The sequence below is a fragment of the Epinephelus fuscoguttatus genome, linkage group LG11, assembly GCF_011397635.1.
Source record: "Epinephelus fuscoguttatus linkage group LG11, E.fuscoguttatus.final_Chr_v1".
NCBI classification, from domain to species: Eukaryota; Metazoa; Chordata; class Actinopteri; order Perciformes; family Serranidae; genus Epinephelus; species Epinephelus fuscoguttatus.
The window spans coordinates 29,009,157-29,034,513 of NC_064762.1; the positions used below are offsets into that span (position 1 = coordinate 29,009,157).

Here is a 25,357-nt window from a genome sequence, read left to right on the forward strand (position 1 = left end):
GCAGTTATTTTGCACCAAACAATTGCAACGGCCTCAGTGTCTGTGTGTCTACAGTACGTGGACAAAACTCCTGAAGGCTTGCAATAAACAGCATGTATTTAAGGTTAATATGCATCGCACATTACGCATTACGCAGTGCGTCATGGCTAAATTTTTCCAAAGATACCACAGTGAGTTCTGTGCAGAATGAACCGGTAGTTAATAACTCAGTTTATGAGTTGCACATCACATGTAGCAGATAATATCAGCCTGGAGGCAGGACGCGCACATGCAGTCAGTAACATAAATAAATCGGTCTCTTGTCCCACGAAAACAAAATACCATAGCCTACTTATTATTAAGTAATACTTATTTATTTAATATGATACAATTTGGAATTAAAAGGACCAGATGTTTGCGCATGAACTCCATATATAAGACAGGCTTTAACAATTAAATCAAAACAACTGATTTGATTACACCTGTGTATCATGCGTCCGCTCCTAATAGTTCCATCGTCTCCATGGTGACAACTAAATAACATTTGTGTTATAATTTGAAATTCGGCCCGGTCGCCATCTTTGTTTTCGGTCAATTCAGTCATAAATTGTCACATTTGGAGGACGTGACCCCTCAAACATGTGAAAAACATAAAAGTGTTTTCAAATCACTAAATTAATTGTCAATATATTTCACACATGTTCCTATATTTAACATATTCTGTCCAAAAAAATTACTTACACGAGAAATCGTTAATCAGCGTCCGTTTTCACCAAGGTTTTTCAACAGGCCTAATAACATGGTGTGAACTGTCCATCCTAAAATTCAAAAGTATACAAATCTCTACACTGATGAGGCTTTTAACAATTTAAGAGGTCGCATCAACCAGGAAAATACTAAAATAAATGTCTAAGTTGTCTTACCTGCGCAGCTGATGTCAGTCCACACAGGAGATCTTCCAGGGTCCGGGTTGTGCTGAGGGCCATCGTCGGGCTCTTCGGTTTCCCACAAAATGTAGAAATCCAAAAGTTTTAACAAACTTTTCTCGAACAAGATCTGCTTTCTGCTCCACAACTCAGGAGGTATCTTCACACAGGTGGCTCTGGTCCAAACCCAAGTGCAAAGAGAGAGATCAGACTAATGTGAAGGCGTTATATACCCGACCTCGGCTGGGTCATCGTTCTGTTGCCATGACATTTCATGACGCACGCGCGTGCGTGTGATTGAGACAGACCTTTTTTTTTTTCATATTTGTCCGTATAATGATTTTATTTAAGTGCTACTTTGCTACTTGTCTTTTTTTTCCCCACTGATTTTTTATTAGCATTTCTCTCTTTCATGATAGCTGCTGGGTCTGTGTAATTACTGCCAGGCTACATAAATAACAACAAACAAAAAGCAAAAACAAAAACACCCTCAACATTATACAGCAGCAAGGCCCTAACTTTAACCTGGAAAAAATGCTAAATTTGAAAACCCATTTTCTATTAGCCAATATGCTAGATTATTTTTTTTTACAAGCAAGTACAGCTAGCCTATTTAACAATACAATAAATGAAAACGTCTATGTCTACATAAATTACACATGCAGTGCACCATAGTGACTGACATTTGAATCGACTTGTAATGCAGTGTTTTCACTTCATTAGCTGTTTATGAACAGATAAGCCCCATTTGAAAAGAGGAGACAGTATGCATGTACTGATCAGTAGGAGATGATAAAATATGCAGGTGAACAAAAAACACGATTCAAATTTAATAGTTTAGCGATGAGAAACTGGTGCTAAGCATGCTACGTAAGGAGCAGGGTATAAAGAGTTGGGTAAAATAAAACAGCAAATATTCACATTAAAGCTTCAGCAGGTTCAGGTGGATTGTTATAAAGGTATCAAGAACAGTTAATTTAAAAAAATGACATGAATAGGCACATAAAAAACATACCAAAAAATAAATATATAAATAAATAAATAAATGCTGTCAAACTGTGCCAGAGCTGAATCAGTCCTACTTCAATGATTGACAACAGTACAGCATCTGTCTGTCATACTCATCTGTCAGAGTAAAATAATTCCAGTGTATAAGGGAAATATGGCAACAAATGAACCTAAAATAAAACACTTACCATTTCATTTTGACTAAAACCCTTAAAGAATGAAACAAATAGCATTAGAAAGAAATAAGAAAATCAGTTTGTCCAGTTAAAATCATTTTAAATACACTCTTGCTAATACTTTAATAATATAAAATCTAAAATTTTATAGACTGGAAAATGAGTTGAGTCAGTTCACTGATTTAATGACTCTTTATTTGAGTTACTGTTCTGCTACATTTTAGTACTCAGCAAGTTGCACAGTCTCACTTACACAACTTACTTTCTAAAATCCCTCTAGAAACACCAGTGTTCAATATGTTTGATGGAAACAACAACAAAATAGCTCTTCTTTTTCCTGAGGTTGCCTTGAGGGTGGTGCTAATGTAAAGGTCATGGGGTCATTAAAACCAAAATGATTGCACCCTGGGTAGTATGAGTGTAGTCTTCATATTTCATGACAATATACCTACGAGATTACGAGGTATCTCGCATGACCTAAAGGTGGTGTTACAGGAAAACTCAGTGGCCAACACAGGATGATGGCACGCCATTTTTGTTGCAGTGAATGGTACGACTGTTTGTTTTTGTTATGCTACTGCTTTTTCATTTCAGAGACAAATATTGTACATTACAATAAAACACTCATTTGATAGTTACTTGGCAGATTTAGATTATCAATACAAAACAAAAATCAACTAATAAATTATCAAAAATTATTATTAGCTACAATTACCTGAATACAATGCCCTGCCCTGGACCAATAAACACTTCAGCTGGTGGGTGACATAATGTGAGCTCATCCATTTGACACAGAAAACAACACGGCGACTGGCTGGTAACAAATGATCTTGAATTACAGTTAAACAGTGAGCTAAAACATGTTTCTGAAAACAGTCCGTATCTATACTCTTTGAGTCTGTTGTGGCGGGCATATGGAAATTGGAAATACAGTCCGTAGTTTGAGAACTGCCCTAGAGCCAGAGAAAATCTGCTAGATGTTGCTTTTGGGCATGATGAGGAGGGACATCTGGGTGCTGGTAACAGTGTTATGATACAAAGCTGGTCGAAAATCAGCAACGTATCCCTTTCAGATACCCAGCAGTATATAAAGTAGTTAAAACTAGCTCAACATTTAACTGTGATAAAGTGATGAACACAATAATGCATCAATAATTCTGAATTATAAAATATGTATTATTCTGAAATGGGCCATTCTGCTTCCAGAGTCATTTTACTTTTGGTTCTTTCAGTGTTGATGCCTGTAGTTTTGTATTTATTTATTTAAAGATTTTTTGGGGGCATTTTTGCCTTTAATTGATCTGAAAGCTCAGAGTGAAAGGGGGGAGAGAGAGGGGGAATGACATGCAGCAAAGGGCCACAGGCCGCAGTCGAACCGGGCCGCTGCAGCAACAGCCTTCTACATCTCTACATGGGACGCCTGCTCCATCCACTAATCCATCGACGCCCTGTAGTTTTGTATTTTTACTTAAGATCTGAACGCAGGACTTGAGCGTGTAACTGAGTATCTTTACACTGTAGTGTTGCTACATTTAATTAAGTAAAAGATCTGAATACTATAGTATGATGGACAGCATGTTATAGTATATTATAATGAAAAACATCTTAGTATAGTATGATGAAATAAGTTATAGTATGGTATGATGAAAAAAATAATATAGCATGTCAAAAAAAGTGTTAAAAACAAATCATAGTAAAGCATGATATTATAGTATGTAGAAATAGTCAAAAAAAAAGTCATGTCCAAAAAGAAGTCATAGTAGAGTATGTCTCAAACGTCATGGTAAAGTTGTTTTTTTTTGTTTGTTTTTTTTAAAGCCACAGTAAATGTGTGTCAAAAGAAAATGTCAGTTTATTATACCATCAAAAAATGTCAGAAATGTCACTGTTTAGTATGCCATAAAAATGTCATAGTATTGTATAGAAGTATAGAATTTTTGATTTGGCCAGAACTTGCTCTGAGAGGTCATAGTGACCTTGACCTTTGACCACCAAAATCTTATCAACTTATCCTTGAGACCAAGTGGACATTCGTACCAAATTTGAAGATACTCCCTGAGGTGTTCCTTAGATATCAAATTAACAGCAGTGGTATGGACAGACAGACAGACAAGGGAATGGATGGATGTAGGAACGCAAAGACAACTCAAAAACATAATGCCTCCTGCTACGGCTGTCGCCTGTGTGGAGGCATAAAAATGCCATAAAAAAGTTATGGTACAGTATGTCACAAAAAATGTGTAATAATTGAAATGTCATAAATATTGTGATGGAAACGCCAACATTTTCCAGAAACACCATAATGGCCAAAGTAACAGAGGAACGGAGCTATTAGTGCTAATTCCCAAATTAACTTTTTGATATTTAATTAACCCCCTTAAATATCGATGACATTTTATTTGCACATTCCAGTGATGGCTGTGGCTCAGAGGGTAGAGAGGATCGTCCACTTATGGCAGGTTGATAGTTCAATCCCAGCTTGGGCAACACACTGAACCTGCTGCCAGTGGCGGTTCTAGCCTAAATGGCACCCTGGGCGACACCCCCCTATGGCACATCACTGCAGAAGCTGATTTTGAACCACGTATGCAGACACAGCTCTCACTCTGGTCATACAGGGACCAGATAGCTCGTAGCAGCGAGCCCGGTACCTGTACTCCCGCAGTACCCCCCACAAGACCCCTCGAGGGACACAGTCATAAGCGTTCTCCAAGTCCACAAAGCACATGTAGACTGGATGGGCAAACTCCCACGACTCCTCCATTAATAATAATAACAAAAATCAACTTGCTACCTGGAAAGTAACTGCATCAACTAAGCAGAAAATCATTGTGGCATTTGTATTTATTTTTCTTAACACATCTGCAAGGTCTCAAAGATCATTTTTAGGCACATTCAGAGAAAAAAACAAACAACAACAACAAAAAAAAAAAAAACACAAAAAAGGTCTTGGTATTTAAATTTTTTCCATGACAACTAACCACTGTGGTGATTTGGGTATGTCATTGGCTGGGAAATGTTAATTTCCCACTGACTAAGTGCACAACACCACCTCCACTATCGGAAGACACCACTTCACACTGGTTGGATGGAACAGGACTCACTCTGAACACACAATCCTGACTTAACAGTGCGCTCTAGTGGTGGAGCATGAACTGGACTGTCTGGAGGGGTAGTTTTAGGACTTTTCAGTGATAAACCTCCATTCACTTACTAGTTAAGAAAACAAATCAAATATCAGTCAGGATTTAATGTTGCAGAAAAGGCTTTTTGCATTCAACTCAACATTTATTCAACAGCAGCCAGTAATTGTAAAAATCTAATCTGGAAAAATAATTTCTCATCAAAGGTCACTAAAACTAAAAATTCACAAAGTAGGCCATTTACAAGTTTCTTGTAAAATGTGTAATTTAAAGTTAATCAAACAAAATGTCTGCTTGGCTTCTTTATGTAGCCTCGTCAAAACAAACACACCGCTTCTGATTGTACAATTTTTTTTTTTTTTTTTTTAACATAAAGCACCATTCGAGCATTTTCAAAATAGATTCACAACATTATTAACATAAACAACCCTGTGTGAGGAGAACAACACATACAAATCTTAATAAAAGACAACTGTAAACTTCATCAAACTGTACACATACTAAGATTTCCTGTGCTTTTAAGTAAACACAACATGGTGCAACAACTTAGTAAATATTCAAAAGGTACTCTTACTGAATCAACAATACAAAATCAGTTTCAAGTCAGTTTACATAACAGATAAATTAAAGGTAATACTGGTAACCTAAAATGTAATAAAACACTCTCTTGTATATGTGATTGTGTAGCAGCCCTCTTACTCAAAGTGGAGATGCTCAACATTTATCAAAAACATCCAACAAGCAGCATCTCACTCAGATTAATGTGACGATTGATGGAAGGACGGCTCTGCATCTCTGCTCATTTTTGCAACAAGATAAAACCAGACTGCTTTCACATCAGAAAACCTGTAACAGAAGAGATCAAAGAAATTGTTCATGGCTGTACCGTTTTATGTATGTTTCTGTTAACTGAACAATACATTTACTTTCTACATACAGTTTAGTACTGCTGATTCATCAACAAGGTTTTGCAAAGTAAAAAGGATACAAAATTAGCTCCATTCACCAGCCAAATACTGGTAAAGTATGCAAGTGTAGGGCTGGGCGGTATACCGGTTCGTACCAAAAACCGGTATTTATTTTTGTTACGATATAAATTTTTCATATACCGCAATACTGGTGAATAGCCCAAACAACGTCCGGAATGTGCACGGCAGGAAAGTGTTTCAGTGGGGACCCATTTCACCACTGCACACTAGGCCTGCACGATTAATTGTATTTTCATTGTCATCGCGATGTGAACGTGCGCGATAAACACATCGCAAAAGCTGGTCTGACATGCAATAAGTTTTGTTTACATGCGCCATGCTTTCGCACTCAGCATGCTGACATTTGGCCGATCAGATGGAGCCCTGGACACATGGGCCATGCATGCACACCATTTAGCCAATCAGATGACGCCCAGCTCCGCTCACGTTCCTGCAGGATAATTAGTAGCAAGAGGAGTGCAGAGAGATGGCGGAGGCAGGAGAACAGAGCGGTGAAAATGCAGATGAAACGCTTGTGCCAAAAAGAGAAAGCACCTCCGCGATTTGGCAATACTTTGGATTCAAGCAAGAAGATGATTTACAGACTCAGGTACTGTGTAGGACCTGCAGAGCGGTTGTAGCAATGTCTAGAGGTAACACCACCAACCTCCACCACCACCCGCCGCACCACCATCAAGAGCTGCACAAACAATTCAAGGCCAGTCAATCTAGAGCACAGACGTCGAGCAGCAGTAAAGTAACGCTACCATCACTGCAGCAACAGTCCATTGATCAGAGTTTTGGCCACAGGCTGCATCTTGCTATCGGTAAGTGTATTTGCTGTACGTGAAATTATTATCAGAGACTGAAGTATCACCCAAACTTGCTCAAGAGTGGGATGCCGTCTGAATATTATTGATCTTAATAAAAAATAGCAAATGCAATCCTTTGATGTAAAAGTTACATAGTTCATTTCCCCCACTGCATGGCCAGCCCTGAAACCAGGCTTTCTGGCCACATGCACACTGTACCTGTCAAATAAATTAATAATTTATTGATTTTGAGCTCATCCTTCAAATTAAAATATTAATATACACACTTAAATATATTTTCTTATTTATCCCAAGTCATATCGTCATCGCAATATTGAAGAGTGTCATCGCACATATTCCTCATGTCGTGCAGGCCTACTCAGGGCTTGAAGCAAGAAAAAATCCTGTGCCTGAAAATTGGGCATGAAGGGGGGTGCTTCTGTGCTAGGGGGGTCCGGGGGCATGCTCCCATAACCAATAACAATTTCAAAGTTTTTAATGATGAAATATGAACAGTTCACCAAAAAAGGAAATTTTTGGTCATCAGCTACTACAAAATGGTTGGGGCTGGGCCGAATATTGCAAAAAAAACCCCACACATTCGGTATTCGGTGGAATAAGTGAAAAGCAAGGCCGAATAATAACGCAAATTGGCCGGATTCTCTCGTCTTTTCTGTGTCCGACTTCCTGTTTGGTACGATCTGCTCCCAGCTTGATAGAAGCGCTCGCAGCTCGCGGGAAAAATAGACCAGACACCAAACTGAAGTGCTGCAGTGCGTGAGCCTCCGCGGGCGCTCCACTCTGCTCAGCGGCCAGTGTGGACAGTCAGTCAGATAGGTTAACATGGCCGCCGACTGAAAACTGCTTCAGCTGCTGGGCGCTGCGCTTCGGTTCTAGCCTGGTTCCAGACCATAGACCCCGCCCACTCAACTGAGGAGGCTTGCATCTCTGGTCTGGCATACTTCAATGAATTTGCGATTTATCTCGTCCAAACGATGGATGGACCAATGAACGCCGGGGGTCTAGCGATTAGCCAATCAGCACCATGCTGATGTCAAGCTGTACGCCGGTGGGTAACTGGTGAGGATAGCAACAATGGCGACCGCTACAGATCCTACAGACCACATTAACGATGCTATCGAGGTATTTCGCCACTACTCGCGTTAATGGAGGACCAAATTAAGGAAACTGCTAAACTGGATTTAACGGCAATGCAGCTGGGCGTGCACGACGACAGAGACATTTTAAACGGGCAATGCTCGCTTGTTTTCGGCACCCCCGAGGCATGGATACTAATGACGTCAGATTCTGGGTGAGTCGTTGATCTCTACTGATTGGTTAGGGAAAAATCAAATTCCCTCCCCCTTGTAAATCGCCTTCAATGGAGGCCATGTCAGACTGAAGGTTCTGGGAGCTTCAGTCTGACACTCAGGATACTTCGGTTCCAAATCCGGTGTGTCCGTGGCGTGACTGAATGAGAGACTGTGAAAACTTAAGGCCCGCCCTACTCTGCCTCCGATTGGCTAGAACTCCTTGTTTACCTTGAGTAATGTGATACACAATTGGTAGTTGGAACTATCACTTTGCTTTGCTTTAAAACAACTGGTTAAATGACTGTTGCTAAGGCAAGATGATAAAATATTCACAAGAAAAAATATTCCTGCACCAGAATATTCCTGCGCCGGAAATCCAGCACCATACCGGAGAACTTCAAGCCCTGCCTACTGCACACCACAGGCATGCTAGAGCTGGCGAGAGTGAGAGCATAAACAAAAGTTTAGAGGCGAGAATGGCTGCCCGAGAGAGTCCTAAAAGGAAAGCAACTGTACATGTTGCTGAAGAAGAACACGATGACCCAGAAATCATACCAAAAGGCGCAATGTTTCCCCTGTATGCAAGTAGCAGTGGCGCACCGCTGCTGCTGAAATATGACCGCCGCTGCTGATTTTTTTTTTTTTAGCTCTTTAGAAACTACCGTTATATTATTTGGCGCGACGGACGCTTCATATCCAGCCTACAGAACAGGTCTATCCCTTGTCCATCTATTGCGCAACTCGTAAAATTTAAACATTAGCTAGCCATTATCTTTGTATACTTAACAATTTCATGTTACTGTTTTTGTTTATGTATTCTCAAAATTAAAGACAATAAAGTGACTGCAAATCTTTTCAATAACCACCTCTGACATGTTGGATGTCTTCCCAGCAGCATATGACTGTATGACCTTGGAGAATGTTTTTTTTTTTTTAAACAAAATGCTTTCAACCACAATATGTTTTAGAAATGCTATAATTACAAAAGGTAAAATAAAAGATTAAATATTCACTAAGAAGAAAGCAGATCCTTAATGAAATTAATAGAAGCCGATAAATGTTGGCAGCAAAACTGTGATGAACTTCTTTAAGCTTTCACCTGATGCCATTAAACAACATGTTTTAAAACTTCTTACACTGCCTTGTTCCAGACACAGCGCTGAGTGGCATCTTCTCCTCTGCTTCATCAGCAGACTCAAAGGAGAGATCTGACTTCCCATCAGAGCCTTCATCTTCCTGCGCACACTTCTTCTCACTGTCAGGGCTACGAGGAAGAGCTTTACAGGGGCTCTGCTCCTGAAACCTGAAAGTATCAATAATAAAGAAAAGTTCATATATTAAGCTTAAAAATCTGTGTACATTTTTCTTTTTCCTGTCCGGAAAATACCCTGATTTTAAAATGGGTTTAAACCAATCTCCAAAGTATTAAAATCATTTTTTCCTGTTGCAAAAAGAAAGAACAGATCAGCAATGATTCCAAGAAATTACTCTTAATGAATAAAATGTCTTCAATTTATGCTGCTTCACTTATATCAAAATAGTGTGTTCTATGTAGTAGTGTTGTCAAGATACTAACATTTCTAACTGTGTGAAATTAAATCAAAACCTATATGACTGGACCATGTGGGAATTTAATTTGAAAGGACAGACACAGGAAGAGGCCACGCTCAGCAGTCAGACAGGAGTCATGTTACAAACCAATCACAGCCGACAGGTATCTTTCCCTTCTGTAAATATTCAGTTTGATGAATAGGAAAAGTTTATCATTTCAGTGCAGGGCTACCCAGAGCTTTACATCTGTCCAACGGACGATAGGCCGACACACTTATAAACAGCACCTGGAAGAAGATCAGCTCTGCATTCAGGATTACAGGTAAACAGGCTATATGATACTTGTTAAGGTTGCTTAGCAACCTCACATGCAACCTGCCGCCGCGTTCTTGAAAGCTGGTACAGAAGAGAAGCACCCAGAGCCCGATCTCATGTTTTCTAGGCGGTTGAATTCGAAGCATGTGTACAGCTCTAATTTCCAGGGCTGGTACCTGCGGTTATTACACAGGCTAGTTAATAACATGTAGGGCAGGAAATCCGAAGTGTGTGATCATTTTGAGAAGGTGAAGGATGAACCCAAGGTGATCTGTAAACTCTGCAGGCAAACATTTGCCTATCATTCATTGACTTCAAACACGACGTTCACAGATAAATATAGCAAGACTATATACAGGGGTTAAAGCAAGAAAAAATTTTGTGCCTGAAATGTGGAGCACGGAAAATTTGTGTGCCTGAAATCTGAAATCTTTTCCAGAGCGGGGGGCTGGGTGTTGCGGTCACAAAATGAAGAAGCAGAAATGTATGTGTTGCAAAGGAACGTGTTTATCATCAAAACAAACAAAAAGATTATAGCTTTAGTAGTTACTTTTCAGATTAAACTTATATAGAATAATGAGTTTATAAATAAAGATTAAACTTTCCGTGGTTACCAGACTTTTTGACTTATAGCTCCTACATCTCTTTCTTGCCTTGGTGCTATTTATTTTTAGAAGCTAAATCATTTAGGCTGTTTTCAAAATTGTATCACGCTTGATGTGAATTAAACAGGCAGTTACGTCAAAATTTCGCCTCTGGGCAAGTATGTCATCATTGAAATGGATCATATAATGTTGTGGTGGTGACTTTAAAACTTCAGCATAGAGGATTTTTATTGCAACTTTCGTTTCTGTCTGGTTTCTGTTACCTTAACTTCAAAATTACCGCTGGCTTACCGGAGCCTCTCCTGCTCCGTCTGAGCTCTGTGTCTCAATGTGACATGATGTGAAAGCATGCACAGGCATTAGTGTTGATTGGCCATCACTTGTGCCGTGTAACCAATTGGGGGGGATGTAGGCGGGACATTGTTACAAAGCTCAGTGCAGTGGGGACTGCAGGCAGAGAGGGACACGGCTGTATCAGAGCCAAAGGAGCGAGTTTTAAAATACATTTATTTGATTGGTAATCAATGAAAAAACATCCGATGCCTATTATGGTAAACAGTAGGTTGTGTTTACTCGCACACTGTGCGCCTAAATTATTTCCCCGGGTCACACATATATATATTTTTAGGAGCAAATGCGAGTGAAATGCTCGCAGAGCACTTCTGCCTGTGCCGGACAGAAACTTTGACACGCCGGAAATCCGGCGCTGTGCCGGAGAACTTTAACCCCTGTATATAACATGATGACGTCTTTTTTTTTTTCTTTCTTAGTAGCAGAATAACTGTTGTAAACATTAACAATAAAATAGAGTGGAAAAAGTGCAGCTGGTGCTGGTGTATCGATATCAGCAAATTAATATTTAAACAGTGTCAAATATTCAGAATCAAAATGTTTCCGTAAATCAATATTTTTGACAACACTGCTATGTAGAACACAACGTAATTGTGAAAAATAAGAGTTGAAGTTGACAAGTTGCTTCAATAAAAGTGTATTAATAAATACAAAGTTCTTAGTGCCTACCTCAGTCCTAGCATGATGTCCATATAACTGGCGTGTCCGGCATCCACCAGTTTCTTGGCAACATGTCTGCCCTCTGTCAGGATGTCCACCATCCAGTGTGTGTTTGACACAAACTCTCTGAAGAAGATCTGGAGGTCCTTCAGATACAAACACTGCTGAAAGAAGCCTGCTGCTTCATCAGTCCACTGTCCATCTGCTCTTACTGGCTTCACCCCTCTCAGGACGCAGGGATATGTCACCTTTGGGATGTTCGTCATTTCCTCAGAAATCCTTTTCAACTTGGAGCAGTCTTTGTATGGGATGCATTCGTGGTGACCATAATCCACCAGGTTTAGAACCACTGTGTTGTTGACGTGTATGATTTCAGCCCTGCACCACTTGTTCTTGGTGCCTGATTTTAATAGGCAGCAGGTGCCAGGGATGAGGTGGGCTTCAGGAAGTGAAGGCATCTGTCCAGGGAGGTCTTCCAACATTATGGAAACTTTGTTCATGATGAGAAGCAAGTCCTCCAGAACAACGCTAAACTCAAATGGAGTTGACGCTGAAGCAGCAAAGCCAGAATATGCTTTATCTATACCAACAGGAGCAAAGACAAGTTGCTGAGGAGGGCTTAGGTCCAAGTCGCATTGACCTTCTGCTTTCTTGGTTTGGGTTTCAGCAATTGACGTGATTGTCTCTTCAGTCTGCTGCAGTGAGGCTGTAATTTGGCGAATGAGGAACAGTCCACTGATGACTATTTCAACCATCCAAAGGTTATCAGCTTCTGAATAACACTCAAACACCAGCTTAAGTTCTTCACCTATCATTGGTTCGAGAGTTTCATACCACAATTTGTGAGCAACCTCTCCCTTGCTCAACCCAAGGCTGTTCACCTTGCACAAAACTGCAAGGTGTGGGGTTTTTGTTAGCTCGTTACACTGCTTTCGGATTAAATCACTTGGAATTTCTTCTTTTCTCCCATGATCCACGAGGAGGACCTGGCATTTCCCCGGGCCTACATGTTGAAGAACAGCCCTGTGCCACTTCTTGTCCTTCTGTACTTGAACTAAGCACTTGAGGTCTTGCTTGAGATCTTCTTCAGGCACCATCTCACACTTGTACAGGCTGTCAGTTATGTGACTTTCCAGTGACGCAAGCAGTTCACTGGTTTTCTTCAGTCTGGTGTAAAAACTGCCATTACTTAGGACTGAAAGAAGTGTACCATACTCTGTGTCTTTAGCTTGAATAATTTGAGGTATGACTTCATCTGAACAATCACTCTTTGATTCTGAGGTTTCTCTTTCATTCTCAGAATCATCCATGTTTGTGGTGGGTGCCTTGTGTGCTTCTAATTTAGGTGACAGTGTGGCAGGTGATGTTTTCTGTATTAACTTTTCATCATCAACAGTGGGCGTCATTGTTTCGTATTTAGCGGTTTCATTTTCGCTCACTTCTTTTCTCGGGTAGCCCTCTTCACTGTCGCTCTCTCTCTCTTCTGTTTCAGATGAACTCACAGAAGCCTCCTCTTCATTTCTGGTTTCACTGCTACTTTCACTAGCTGCTTCAAGTACTGCTGGAGGACCAACTGCTCCATCAAGAATCTCAAGCTTGACTTCCCAATGAGATCCACGTTGGCAGACAAAATCAACCATGAGTGGCTTCTCCATTACAGCGTCAGTGAAAGAAGCATCATTTTTGTACTTGCTTGTGTCCAACAGGGAGCATGATATGCTGAATCTTGGCTGAGAAAGATACTCCTTTGGGATGGAGTAGATCTTTTCCTTCCCAATGACTGCTGAGTTTCCATAGTCCACAAACTCAACTTTGAAACCGGAACTTCCTTCAAAGTCCTTAACAACAGAGCGATACAGAGCGCCGTCTTCCTCATACTCAGCCACTACAAGGTCACTGATTCTCAAAGATGTGTTTGTTGTCAAGGAATCTCTTGAGATACTTGAGTTGAGATCCTCACCCATTTTCAAGATGGCAGGTTCATCCTCTGAGAGCTGAAGGAAAAAACTGTTAACCGAGTCAATGTGGGAGACGAAACACTTTGCCCTGAAACCTGCGCTCACTTTCATGTCTGACAACTGAGGGATCACTGTATCCACTGGTTTTTCTGACTTCGTGTTTGTTTCAAGGTACCGTCTTTCTTGTTTTATTTCAGAGGTTTTCTGAGGTTTTCTTTCAGAGGTTTTCTGAGGTTTTATAGGGCCACTGCGCTTTGTACTGTCCTCATTTTGTTGCTTTACCTGGGTCTTTTTGTTCAGAGCTTTCTGAACACAGTTTTTTGTGTTTTCTTTCTCTTTGTTGGGTGCACTCCCAACTTGAGTGCGTCTCTGGGCTTTCCATTTGGGAGAATTTGGAGACTGTCCTTTACAATGACTCCTGGACTTGACGCAAGTCTTTGCGTTGGCTGTGTGAGTTTTGTTTTTCGTCTTTGTGCTGCTCATTTCAAAACTCACAACAGTCTTTGGTTTCGGTAAGAGACCGACAATGAGCTCCTTTACTTTCTCATTGATGTTAACATCTCCATCAAAGAGTTCAACATTAAATGAACCATCTTCGTTCTTTCCAACTATGACGGCTCTCACTTGCTTGTTAAGGGTTGCACCGTCAAGCCATTCCTTGACATCTGCATAGAGCACTTCCTTGGACACTGAAGCAAGGTTACATCTCACAGCCTGCATGGGTGTGTACAACAAATCAGCAGAGTCTCTGGGGATAAACATGACATGGGTTTTCTCAGATATGATTGTGTTTCCATAATCCACAAAAAACACACTGAGATGCAGAGAGGACTGAACAGGATGTGCCAAGCCCCTGTACCATTTGCCATCGAAGTATTTTGCCAGGCACAGCTTCCTCACAACTGCTCTTGTACTGGCTTGCATCATTTTCTTACTCTCCTTTGAGATTTTATTTCCGAGCTCTTCAATGGTTTCAGTGTTTCTGTCAAGGTGGCAGTAGACCTCCCACTGACTGCTAACATGAGTGATGTAGACCTGTTCTTCATTTCCAGGACTTAGGTCAAACGAAGAGTACACAAAAGACTCCGGATACACTGTGGACAGCTGCTTTGTTGAGTTTGTCACTTTGCTTGACGGGTCCTGTTCCAAGAGCAATTTTGTTATACTCTGTTGGGTTTGGGTGTTGTAGAGTTCCACAACATTGCACAGCCCTTTGTTTTTTACACTCAACTGAGAGACAACTGTACATCTTAGACCACTGGTGCAGTTGAGGGCAAAATCTTTCAGTAACTTACATAGCTCCGGACTCCAATCCCCACGGTTCTTGGTGTCAGAAGGTTCGATCAGGTTGTAAAGGCTGCACCTGAAAGCTTGTACTTCCAAATGAAGATATTCTGTCATTATTGTCATGAGATTGTGCTCCCTGATACTGAGGTTAAAGCCATAGTCAACCAGCATCACTTTGGCATGACCATTCTGTTTTTCTGTGATGAAGGCCCTGTACCACTTTCCATCTAGAGGTGACCTGGCAACACAACATGTATCCTCTAATTGGAGGGGGACTGTATGGGTTGAGTAATATCGCTGAATTTCATCCATCAGTTTGTCCAAAGCTGGAACCTTAACTAGAGGCTGGCACCAAAAATTGGATGGAGACTCGATGTAAGAGCAGCAAACAGCAAAATCACACCCCGGCTTGATGGCTAATGCTTTGAAGCTATCAGGAGCTTCTGACTTCTCAGTTAGATTTTTGTATGTCTTCTCACTCTTCTCCCAATCTTCCAGTTGTTCTGTATTCCCATTGATGTCTGATGTCATACCATATCTTGGGTACTTTGTTTCATCTGTCACATCTGTGTTGTTTTGTACCATAGGCTCTGTGGGAATGTTGTTCCAGTATGCAGCTTGTTTGCAGGAGATCAGGAGCTCAGTGATACTTTGATTGTTGTCACTTCCCATCTCATGGAGATCAACAACAAATTTGTTTTTTCTCATCTGGACAACATGGACTAGCAGGGCTTTGTCTGACACAACTTGTCTGAAAAAGTCAGAGGTGGCACTGGTCCAGACTTCATCCTCAGGAAGAACATTAACAAGAGTGCAACAGAAGGCAAACGCTGATTTGCTGGAAAATTTCTCAGGTATCTTCTTGATCAGCATGTGTGGCACTTTCTCTATGTTCCCAAAATCGATAAAGAGAACTTCAGCACCGTGTTCAAGAGTGTCTGTCACTACACCCCTGTAGAAATGCATGTCTTTCTCATAAACTGCACAACACAGTGTCCCAGGCTCAGGATTCAAAAGCACCTCTTCATCCAGCTTCACTTGACTGAAGTTATTTGCCATTTCTGTCATCATTTCTTCAAACTCATCATTGCGTTTTTGTGTTCTGATCCAGAAGTTGTTTGGATTCTGGACATGCTCTACATAGCCCACAAAGATGGAATCTACAGCCACCTCTCCTGCTTCCAGTGTTTGATCCAGTGCTTTGCCCATGATTGTCTCATAGTATAAACAGTCACACTGAGGTGACAATTCTTCTGTCTCAAAAACTGACTTAACCTTCATTCTAGCAAGCTCTTGAATGGGCTCCAGTTCATTCACATGATTATCATCAGCCCCAATTACTGTCATAGAGTACAGGTACTTTTCTTCATCAAAACTTAGGATCTCCACATCTAACACTCTTCCAAGCAAACCTGCCTTGAGAAAACTCAACTGCTGAGTTTTGACCTCCTCAGCCTGATCACTTAAGGAGGAGAGCGAGCATGGGAAAGCCATGATTGGAGTCGAATAGAGGTATGGTGGCAAGCTGTGGACATTCTCAACTTTGACAGATTCAAAGAATCCGTAGTCAATGAACAAAACTCGAAGTTGAGAGTTGACTGGGAGATACTGTACAAAGCCTCTGTACCATTTCCCATCTTTGCCTTTGACTGAGCACAGTAAACCCACATTTTCTGGAGTCTTTGGATTGTGTTCTTTGGCTCTGTACTCGTTAACTGCAGCCAGCTTCTTTGACATTTCCCGAAGTTCTGTTTCCATACTGGTCATCTGACAGTAAAACAGCCCAGCACTGACAGCAGCAGTTACACGCACTTTGGCACGTGTCCCACAACTCAATCTAGGCCCACAGAATGACAGAATGTCTTCGTATCTTTGCAAACCACAAGGTCTGAGGCAAAACTCTTGTCCCCTTGGCTTTACAATTAGCAAGTCAGGCGCTGGCTCTGGCTCTCTGTTTTGTTTGAGCGGCACTTCTGTGAGCATCCCAACCAAGAGGATAAAAGTATCCGTGTCTACATGCCTCCCAAACCCATGTTTAACAAGGTCGTTGTTGATGTCAAGGGCTTCCAATAAGAGCACGTTGTGGGGCAGGAGGGCTTGGATGTAACCTGTGACATTACTTCCGATCAAAGTTGAGAGGTACACTTCCACCACAGAATGAGAACTACCTTGAAGTAGCAGCACATTTGCAAGAAAGCCACAAACAATCTTGGGAGGCAGGATGAACAGGTTGTTTGAACAGGAAGATATGTGGGCAATGTCAACACTCAAGACATTACCATGATCTATGAGGAAAACATCAAACAAGTCCTCTTTTTGATTCTGGACTCTTCCTCTGTACCAGCGGCCTGAAGTCAAATCTTCCACGAGGCAAAACTCTCCGATATCCACTGCAGCTTTAGTCTTTGGTACGTTCTGTATTTCCCCTTGCAAGATGTTATAGTCAAGTTCACATATGGTTTGGTATTGTCCTTGGAAGTGTATCAGGGTTGCTTCAGGGTTCCAGTCCAAGTGAGTTAACTTGAGGTCCACTGCCCAAAGGGCACATGGTGCAGATGGACCAGACCTGCAAATTTAAGTGACTTATTATTAGCCTTAACAATACTAATCCAATGTTACAATCTATTGTAACATTGTACAATCTATTTCAGAGCCTGGCATTTGGAGCAAAATGAAGACCATGCTATGTCTAAAATAACTAATTTATTTACTTCTCCCATTATAATAAACAGACAATAGTTTACTCTATGAAAGGGTTGTCAAGCATACAGCTCATGGGCAAGAATTAGCCAGCCAAAGGGTCCAATCTGGCTCACTGGATTATTTTACACACCTAATATTGATGCAATTGTGGTGCCAGGTTTCAAGAGGAAGTTAACAGTAAGTATCATACTTGATGTAAAATGCTGCTTCAGAGGCTTTTCTTTACCACAATACAGTTCTCTGCAAAAATTGAATATCGTTCAATATTTTTAAGTATGACCACAACTGTGCAAAACATTGTCAATAAGCAGCTACAGCATAAAAGATGCTTTCAGAAATATTTAAAACAATATTGGTGGAACCCTATTGCTAAGGCACTGCTAAAATTTTTGATCTGAAAATGGTTTGTGAGGTAGAGGATAACTTAACATGCTTCCGCCATAGCTTCCACTTTAGTTTGGTGTGATGATGCCAGCATTACTTCACAAGAGAGGAAATATATGGAAAATGTAATGAGTAGTAGATTGACTGGATGTGGAAAAACTGACACAGACTGTTGAAATTGCACTTATTTTATTTTTAAGGCATCTCAGGCAGTTCATCATCTCTTTTGTTTTCATAATTGTGCACACTTGTGCTTTTGTACACTAGAACTAGGACCTAATTGTATTGCGGAGTTTTGCACAGCGGTGACCGGATCTTTGCTCTCAAACCACAAAAAAATGTGATGGCACAACAGTCTCCTTCAGTACATTATTCTATGCTTTCTTTTGATTTTCACATTGGCTAGTCATCCTGTTTAGTTTGTCTTCTGATTAAATCGGAACCGCTGAAACTAGTTGTAGGAAGCCTCTGCAAGTAATTGGCTGCTGGCAGACACTCTGTGCAATAAAATGGTTAATCAGCAGTGCTATGCACTGTAGAGCCAATGCACTGCTGGTTCTGCCGGCCTGAATAGAATATAATGTCTATAGCATTACTGTCTACAGCCTTTATAGACTGAGCTGAGTAGTGATGCGCGGGTCAACCCGTAACCCGCGGGACCCGCAAATGGACCTTCGGGTCGGGCAGCAGTGATCGTCTGTTAAATCAGTCTGTAAATTATATTTTGACATTATTGGCTATTACTGTCATGGCATCTGAAGGTACTGTTGCGTTGAGCAGGTGACAGTCCGCAGTCGTTTTCAAAACACGCTTGTGTAATGCACTCCAAAAGAAACTTGTTGAAACTTTAAACAATAATTTATTGTACAAAACGGGGGAGCCAAACGTTGACAAAAATGGTTCCATAATTCATATTGAATTCAAAAGATAACGAAAAAATGGGGCGTCAATAGCGTAATGGATAGTGCCGGCGCCCCATGTACAGAGGCGATGCCTCACTGCAGCGGTCACAGGTTCGAGTCTGGCTTGCAACCATTTGCTGCATGTCACCCCCCGCTCTCTCTCTCACCCCATTTCACACCAAGGCAAAAAAAAAAAAAGGTCCCCAAAAAAATCTTTAAAAACAGCTACAAGTTAGAGGGAATAGTGATAAAGTGGTAAAACTTGGCTGATCCACAGCCTCAGACGGATGTGCTCAAGCGTGCCGTGCACACAAGCTCAGTTGGTAGGCTATACTATATTTTCACATTTTTAACAATGCAATTTAAAAGTTTTCATTTTTATTGATAACCTACATTTACCAACAACAAAAAGACTACATTTAGCACCAAAAAAATTGTAAAAAAGAATAATAATAAAAAAAAATAAGTAAATAAAAAAAACAAATATCGAATTCCAAATTTTCATAACGAATACCTACCCATATAAACGAATATTCGAATATCCTGAAATGAAATGGTGGACCATAAATAGAGTGCTCCAGAAGTGAGTCCTTAAACTCTGAAATCAGTTAGAATTTTGGTTGCTTCCCTCATCTCAAAGTCAATGGGTTTTTTTGAATGGGTTTGTTAGATGCCTGAAGTAAGGCCTGTGGTTAAGAAATGTTTCTGTTTTGTTCTACAACATAAAAGAGGTCAGTAAATATCAGTAACACCGGCAGTTAAAGGATAACTTCGGTATTTTTCAACATGGGCCCTATTTCCCCATGTGTTCGTGTGCGTATGATTCATAGGTACAACTCGTTTTAAAATTGGTTCAGTATTGAGGGAGGCGGATGCAGCCGGCAGCCGTGAGGTAGATATGGGGACAAATGCGTCCCGTATAAGTTTGCGCATTAAAAGTGCTTTTTTCGCCACTGACCGGTTCAGATCGCCAGTGCTATCTCGGTAGATAGCATACTAAGCGTTTCCCTTAACTCTGGGCTGTGTGACGTCATCTCGCGAGAGCTTTGCTTGTTGCCGGAAGAAAACAGAGGAGCCATGCTAAGCGCCGCTCAGAGTGGCGCTGGTTGTCCCGGAGTACAGTTGAGTTTTACTGCATTGATTGAAAACCCAATGGTTCGTGTTTGTGCTTATCCGAATTGCAAGAACAGGATGTCGCGCAACACCCTGTACAGCTTTCATAGGCTGCCTTTGTCGGACGGCGAGATGCTGAAGTTGTGGCTAGCTGTGCTACAAATGGATGCTAACACTCCTGTCCAGACACTGCGCCTTGCAGACCATCGGGTCTGCAGTGCTCACTTCTCCCAAGATGACTACTGCCAGCCGAAGAAGAGAAGACATCGAATCCCGAAACACCTCTTCCTCAAGAAAACGGCTGTCCCATGAGTAGAGAGAGCTACAGACACAGTGGAGGTAATGTTATATAAACAATGTTCGAAACACTTAGTATGCTATTTACAGAGATAGCACTGGCGATCTGAACCTATCAGTGGCGAAAAAAGCACTTTTAATGCACAAACTTACCGGTATACGGGACGCATTTGCCCCCATATCTACCTCGCGACTGCCGGCTGCATCCGCCTCCCTCAATACTGAACCAATTTTAAAATGAGTTGTACCTATGAATCATACGCACACATACACATGGGGAAATAGAGCCCAGGTTGAAAAATACCGAAGTTATCCTTTAAAAGTAATTTTGGAGCTTTTATGTGTCTTAAAAAAGGCAGTTAGAAAGACAAGGCTAAATGAGACCACAGAGCGTCATCACGCACAGCCTCGTTGGTAGGAATGTTAAATCATGAGACCGTGGTGTATTAAGTTTACAGCTTAACACTAGCTGTTACAGCCATTTATCTACATGTGTTTATTTTTGTTGTAAAACATTTTGTACTGTGTGGTACTGTGGCAACTTCCGGTGGAAGTGCATTTATTCAGCCAGGGTAATGAGGCCAGGTGTGCGTGTAGAGGCAAACAGTTTTTTGACCGTGGCTGAGGCACAGCTGAGGTGTCTGCAGACAGGAGCAGTATTAAATAACAGGCTTCCAAATTGCTACAAATCAAGGTGCTGTACCTTCTCGCGCTTAAATATATGGAAGAAATAAATGGAGCAATGCAACGGGAAACGTGTGGACATTGTTTGGGAGAGCCAAGCCTGGTGCGCGTCAATTCATTACACCGACACGCACCTGCAGTAAGTGACAGTGGAAAGACACTTACACTAGCTTTTTACTTTTTAGGCTTCAAAAATCTTAACAGTGGTGTTCATTTGTGAAGATTATCAGGCTGAACAAAACCTGTAAATAACAAACATCTGTTTGCCAGATAGCTTATTTTCTGCAACTATCGACAATTTTTGAATTTTTGATTTTCTGAATTTTTTAATCTTTGGCTTTTTCACAAGGGAACCAGGGTGATGCTAACTTCTGCATCAACCTACAGTAAAACATAATCGCTGCAGCAGTCTTTAGTAAATATGGTGTGTTTCAAACACAGACCTAAACTGAGCTCCGTGCCTTTTTTGTTTGTCAAGTGTGGTATTTACCTTAAGATGGTTGTAGGTTCATTTCTATTAGCATTTACTGTATATTGAAATCAAATCTGTTGTTGTAGCTACAAGCCATTTCTAAAAAAATGTTTTTAAAAAATTTCATATAACCCTTAACAGTTTAAAAGATTAAAGTAAAACATTAAAGAGAATACCTTTACATTTAATTGAAAGGCCAAGCAATTTTGATGTATGGCCATATTTGTTGCTCCACCGAATTGTATTACACTCAATCTACATATTAATGTCTGAAAGCAAATAACTACAAACTCATAACTACCCAATAGCTTATCTGTCAACTTTTAAAACAGTCACTAAAACACTAGAAAGACAATAAAAAAATAACCTAAATACAATACACTGTGGTACAATAACATTCCAGCATCACTTTATTTTACTACATTGTTTTACTTACTTTTGATGTTCGGAGCCCAGCACTGACTGCATGGCTGCAGGATCAGTAACGGTCACATCTTAAATAGAACCTGAAAGAAAAATGTTGGAGATAACTAAATATACTCACTATTATTAGAAAACACAGAAGAAGAAATGTTAACCTTTACATACTAAGAGTATATAAACTTAATGCATAGCTCAACTTTGACACATGATTTTCATTTTATTTAGTTATTTATCCTGTTAAATGTTATTCTTTGTAAAGTTTGTGTAAAGAAATGGGCAAATAAAACTGAGGCTCTGAAGCTTGTTTCACACCTGTGAAGCGCACGATTTCAGTGCAGTGTGTTGGAGCTTGTGTCAAATGAAGATTACCACGGTTGACGTGCCTGGAGCTTCAAACGTCACCAGTGCCTCAACAAGAATTTCATTCAATTTGACAGTTTCAATTTTTTTTCAGCTAACATACTGCACAAAAGATCTGCATTTAATGCAGGACTCCTGATCAAAAGACTGAGGAACTTAAATTGTATACATGAGATGAAAACTATTGATGTCATGATTCTGTCTGTCTCAAAGGGCTACTATTATTTTTACAAGCCACCAGATGTCACTGTGTTCGCTGCGTTTACAGCCCCAAAGCTTTGTATCTTTTTCCAGCACAAATAGAAGGAAAGCCCCAAAACTTCATATTGCTTCATTCACCCATCCCTGATTATGACAGAAAAACTATAACTGTCTAGTTAATATCGTTGGGCTCACTTTGGTTTAACCTAAGTTATCGTTATTGGCAGCACTGATATAATTAAGTTAAGAGTACCTAATTAAACCATAAAAAAGTACAAAAGTATGCACTCATTATACAGAATGTCCAGATTCAGATTCATATATATTTCATAAGTGACCTGTAATTAATGCTTTAATGTATTCATCACTTATAAGGGGTGGGAATCACCAGTGGACCCACAATATATTTTTACCAAATATAAGTCACAATGCAATATTACTGCGATTTCAAATGTGTCGTCACATGCCAAGTACTGTGATAACATACAGTGCAATTGATTACCTTTTTTCAACTGCAAATTAAGCCCTGTTTCCACCAAGCACTTTCAGTATGGTACCTTTTGAGCCAAAAGTAACCCTTCAGACATGGTACCTAGATCTTTGTGTTTCCACTGCAAACAGTACTCTTAAATGTGGACAGGGTTGTTGTCACTCACTGCTCCGTCCAGCTCACTGTATTTCCTCATTACCAGTGACACAGAGGGAAGTTTGCAATTATTTATCGTCCACAGAACGAGCCTGCACACTGACATTTTCAGAACAAAATAGAACAGGCTGCAGTGAGAGTCTCTCTCCATATATATTCAAAATTAGCGGGCTTGTGCATTTAGTTCGACTAATACGACTTACCAATAATAGTTTACTGATAACAATCTCCACAGTATGAACAGAGGTTACATGAGCCTCAAAACCAGCCACAGCTCAGCCCTGAGCAGAGTGACCGTCCACTATTGACCAGTCAACAGACTGCAGTGTTCACAGCTCCACCTTTTAGTACCAGATCTGTGTGCTAGGTACCCCAACAGAGGGCCAAAAATGGGGATGGTACAGAATGGTTCCATTGGTACCATCCACGGCTGTTCACAGAGAAAACTGAAAAAGCGTACCAAACTGAACTGAACTGCATAGTGGAACTGAGGCTTTATGTTCCCAAAGGAAAACTGTTTTAACATCTGTTTTATTTTATAAGATAAAGTTTTTAGTCTGTTTATCTCACTTAATTCATTTTTATTGCAGCAAAATGTATCTAGCAGACTGAAAGAGAAATCACTTACATCATTCTAATGGGCTAAAAGAGTTTTATATTTCTATTCACAATGTAAGTGATTTATTTAATAAAAATGTCAAATAATATTGCAACATAAAAATATCATGATTCTGTGCTATAACGTTATAATTTTTTCCCCATCCCTACACTTAAATGTTGTAGCTTGTATAGATGGAGCTAATTTTAACTACTGTATATACTGCTGGGTACCTTATCCTATAGTGATAATACTGATAATAATAAATACCAATATCACAGGTAGTTAGTTAATTTATAATTCTTGTCATTAATCTGGAGCTGCAAAATAACTGGTAGCTAAAGCTTTTAAATAAATGTAGTGGAGTAAAGTAACATACTGGGAATAACGTTACTCAAGAAATGCTACCTGTGGGTGAGTCCACCACTGTCTGAATATTTATTATCGATAACGTTACAAAGTGTTAAAAGAAATCCTATTTTATCAGTCTGGGCGGTCTAGCTTTATTTAAACACAATGAAAATGACTCAAGCTAAATGTGCGGCTTGCTAGGTTTGATTTTAGCAATCTGGCTAATGTGAGGTTAGCTAGCTTACACTTTAAGTACAATTTTAAAATGTATAAACTCGGCAAACCGTGGTTTACTTTAATCCACAAGAGTCTGAGGAACAAGAAGGTGAAAACTGACTCAGCAGACTGTTTCATGACGGTGTTGACATTCAGCGGTGTGAGCGGCAAAACCTAGCTAAGAGCTAACGTGTTTATGCTAACGCTGAATGCTAACGAAGCTAACTTAATTTTTCGACCCACAAATCAGCCTCCACCATGGTCGGGTTTTATCTCAGATTGTAATACGTGACTGGAAACACCGACATCTTTATGAGTAGAGTTTCTTCTCTCACATTCATGTCTGTTTCCTACCTTTTGTTCCGTCTCATGTCTTCCAACTGTCAAGTTAACATCAGTCAGGATGCTGCAGCACGTGTCTGACCTCACTTCCGGTCTGTCCGCCATTAAATAAGGTCAGAGGTGCCTTAGTTTCAGAGTCATGATTAAAATCATCAAAAAATATGAACATTGTCAATCTGGAAATTATCTGAAATGCAACTACGATATTTGCTGGCTTGTTTAAAATGTATTCCCATTAAGATTTTTACTGAATTTAAAATTAAATATATGCTTAGAGCTAGAAACCCAAATTAATATCACATTCAGGCGGTTTCCAGTGGTGGATATCAACTGCATTTATAATTGTGAGATACTTGTACTTTACTCAAGTATTTCCATTTTCTGCCGCTATACTTCTATAGCCACAACATTTTAGAAGCAACATATTACCTATTACTTCACCAGTTATCTGATAACTTTAGTTACTAGCAGTGTTGGGAAGGTTACTTAGGTTACAGATTACTAGTTACCCTGTAAAATGTAATAAGTAATGTAACTTTTTGATTACTTCATCAAAATAATGTAACGTATCACATTTGATTAATTTTGATTAGTATTAACAAATATTTTAAAC

The 25,357-nt window shown here is 40.2% G+C and overlaps 1 protein-coding gene across 1 annotated transcript; it reads right to left on the minus strand.

Moving 5' to 3' along the window:
* Positions 1–5,578: 5,578 nt before the first annotated feature.
* Positions 5,579–24,838, minus strand: tdrd15 (tudor domain containing 15). The gene is made up of 5 exons (XM_049590791.1): positions 24,757–24,838; positions 22,044–22,113; positions 11,817–17,618; positions 9,462–9,628; positions 5,579–6,078 (listed from the first exon to the last, which is right to left on the minus strand). Exons 2-5 carry the CDS (start codon positions 22,073–22,075, stop codon positions 6,065–6,067), a joined length of 6,015 nt encoding a protein of 2,004 aa, XP_049446748.1. The 5' UTR covers positions 22,076–22,113; positions 24,757–24,838; the 3' UTR covers positions 5,579–6,064.
* Between the last annotated feature and the right edge of the window lie 519 nt (positions 24,839–25,357).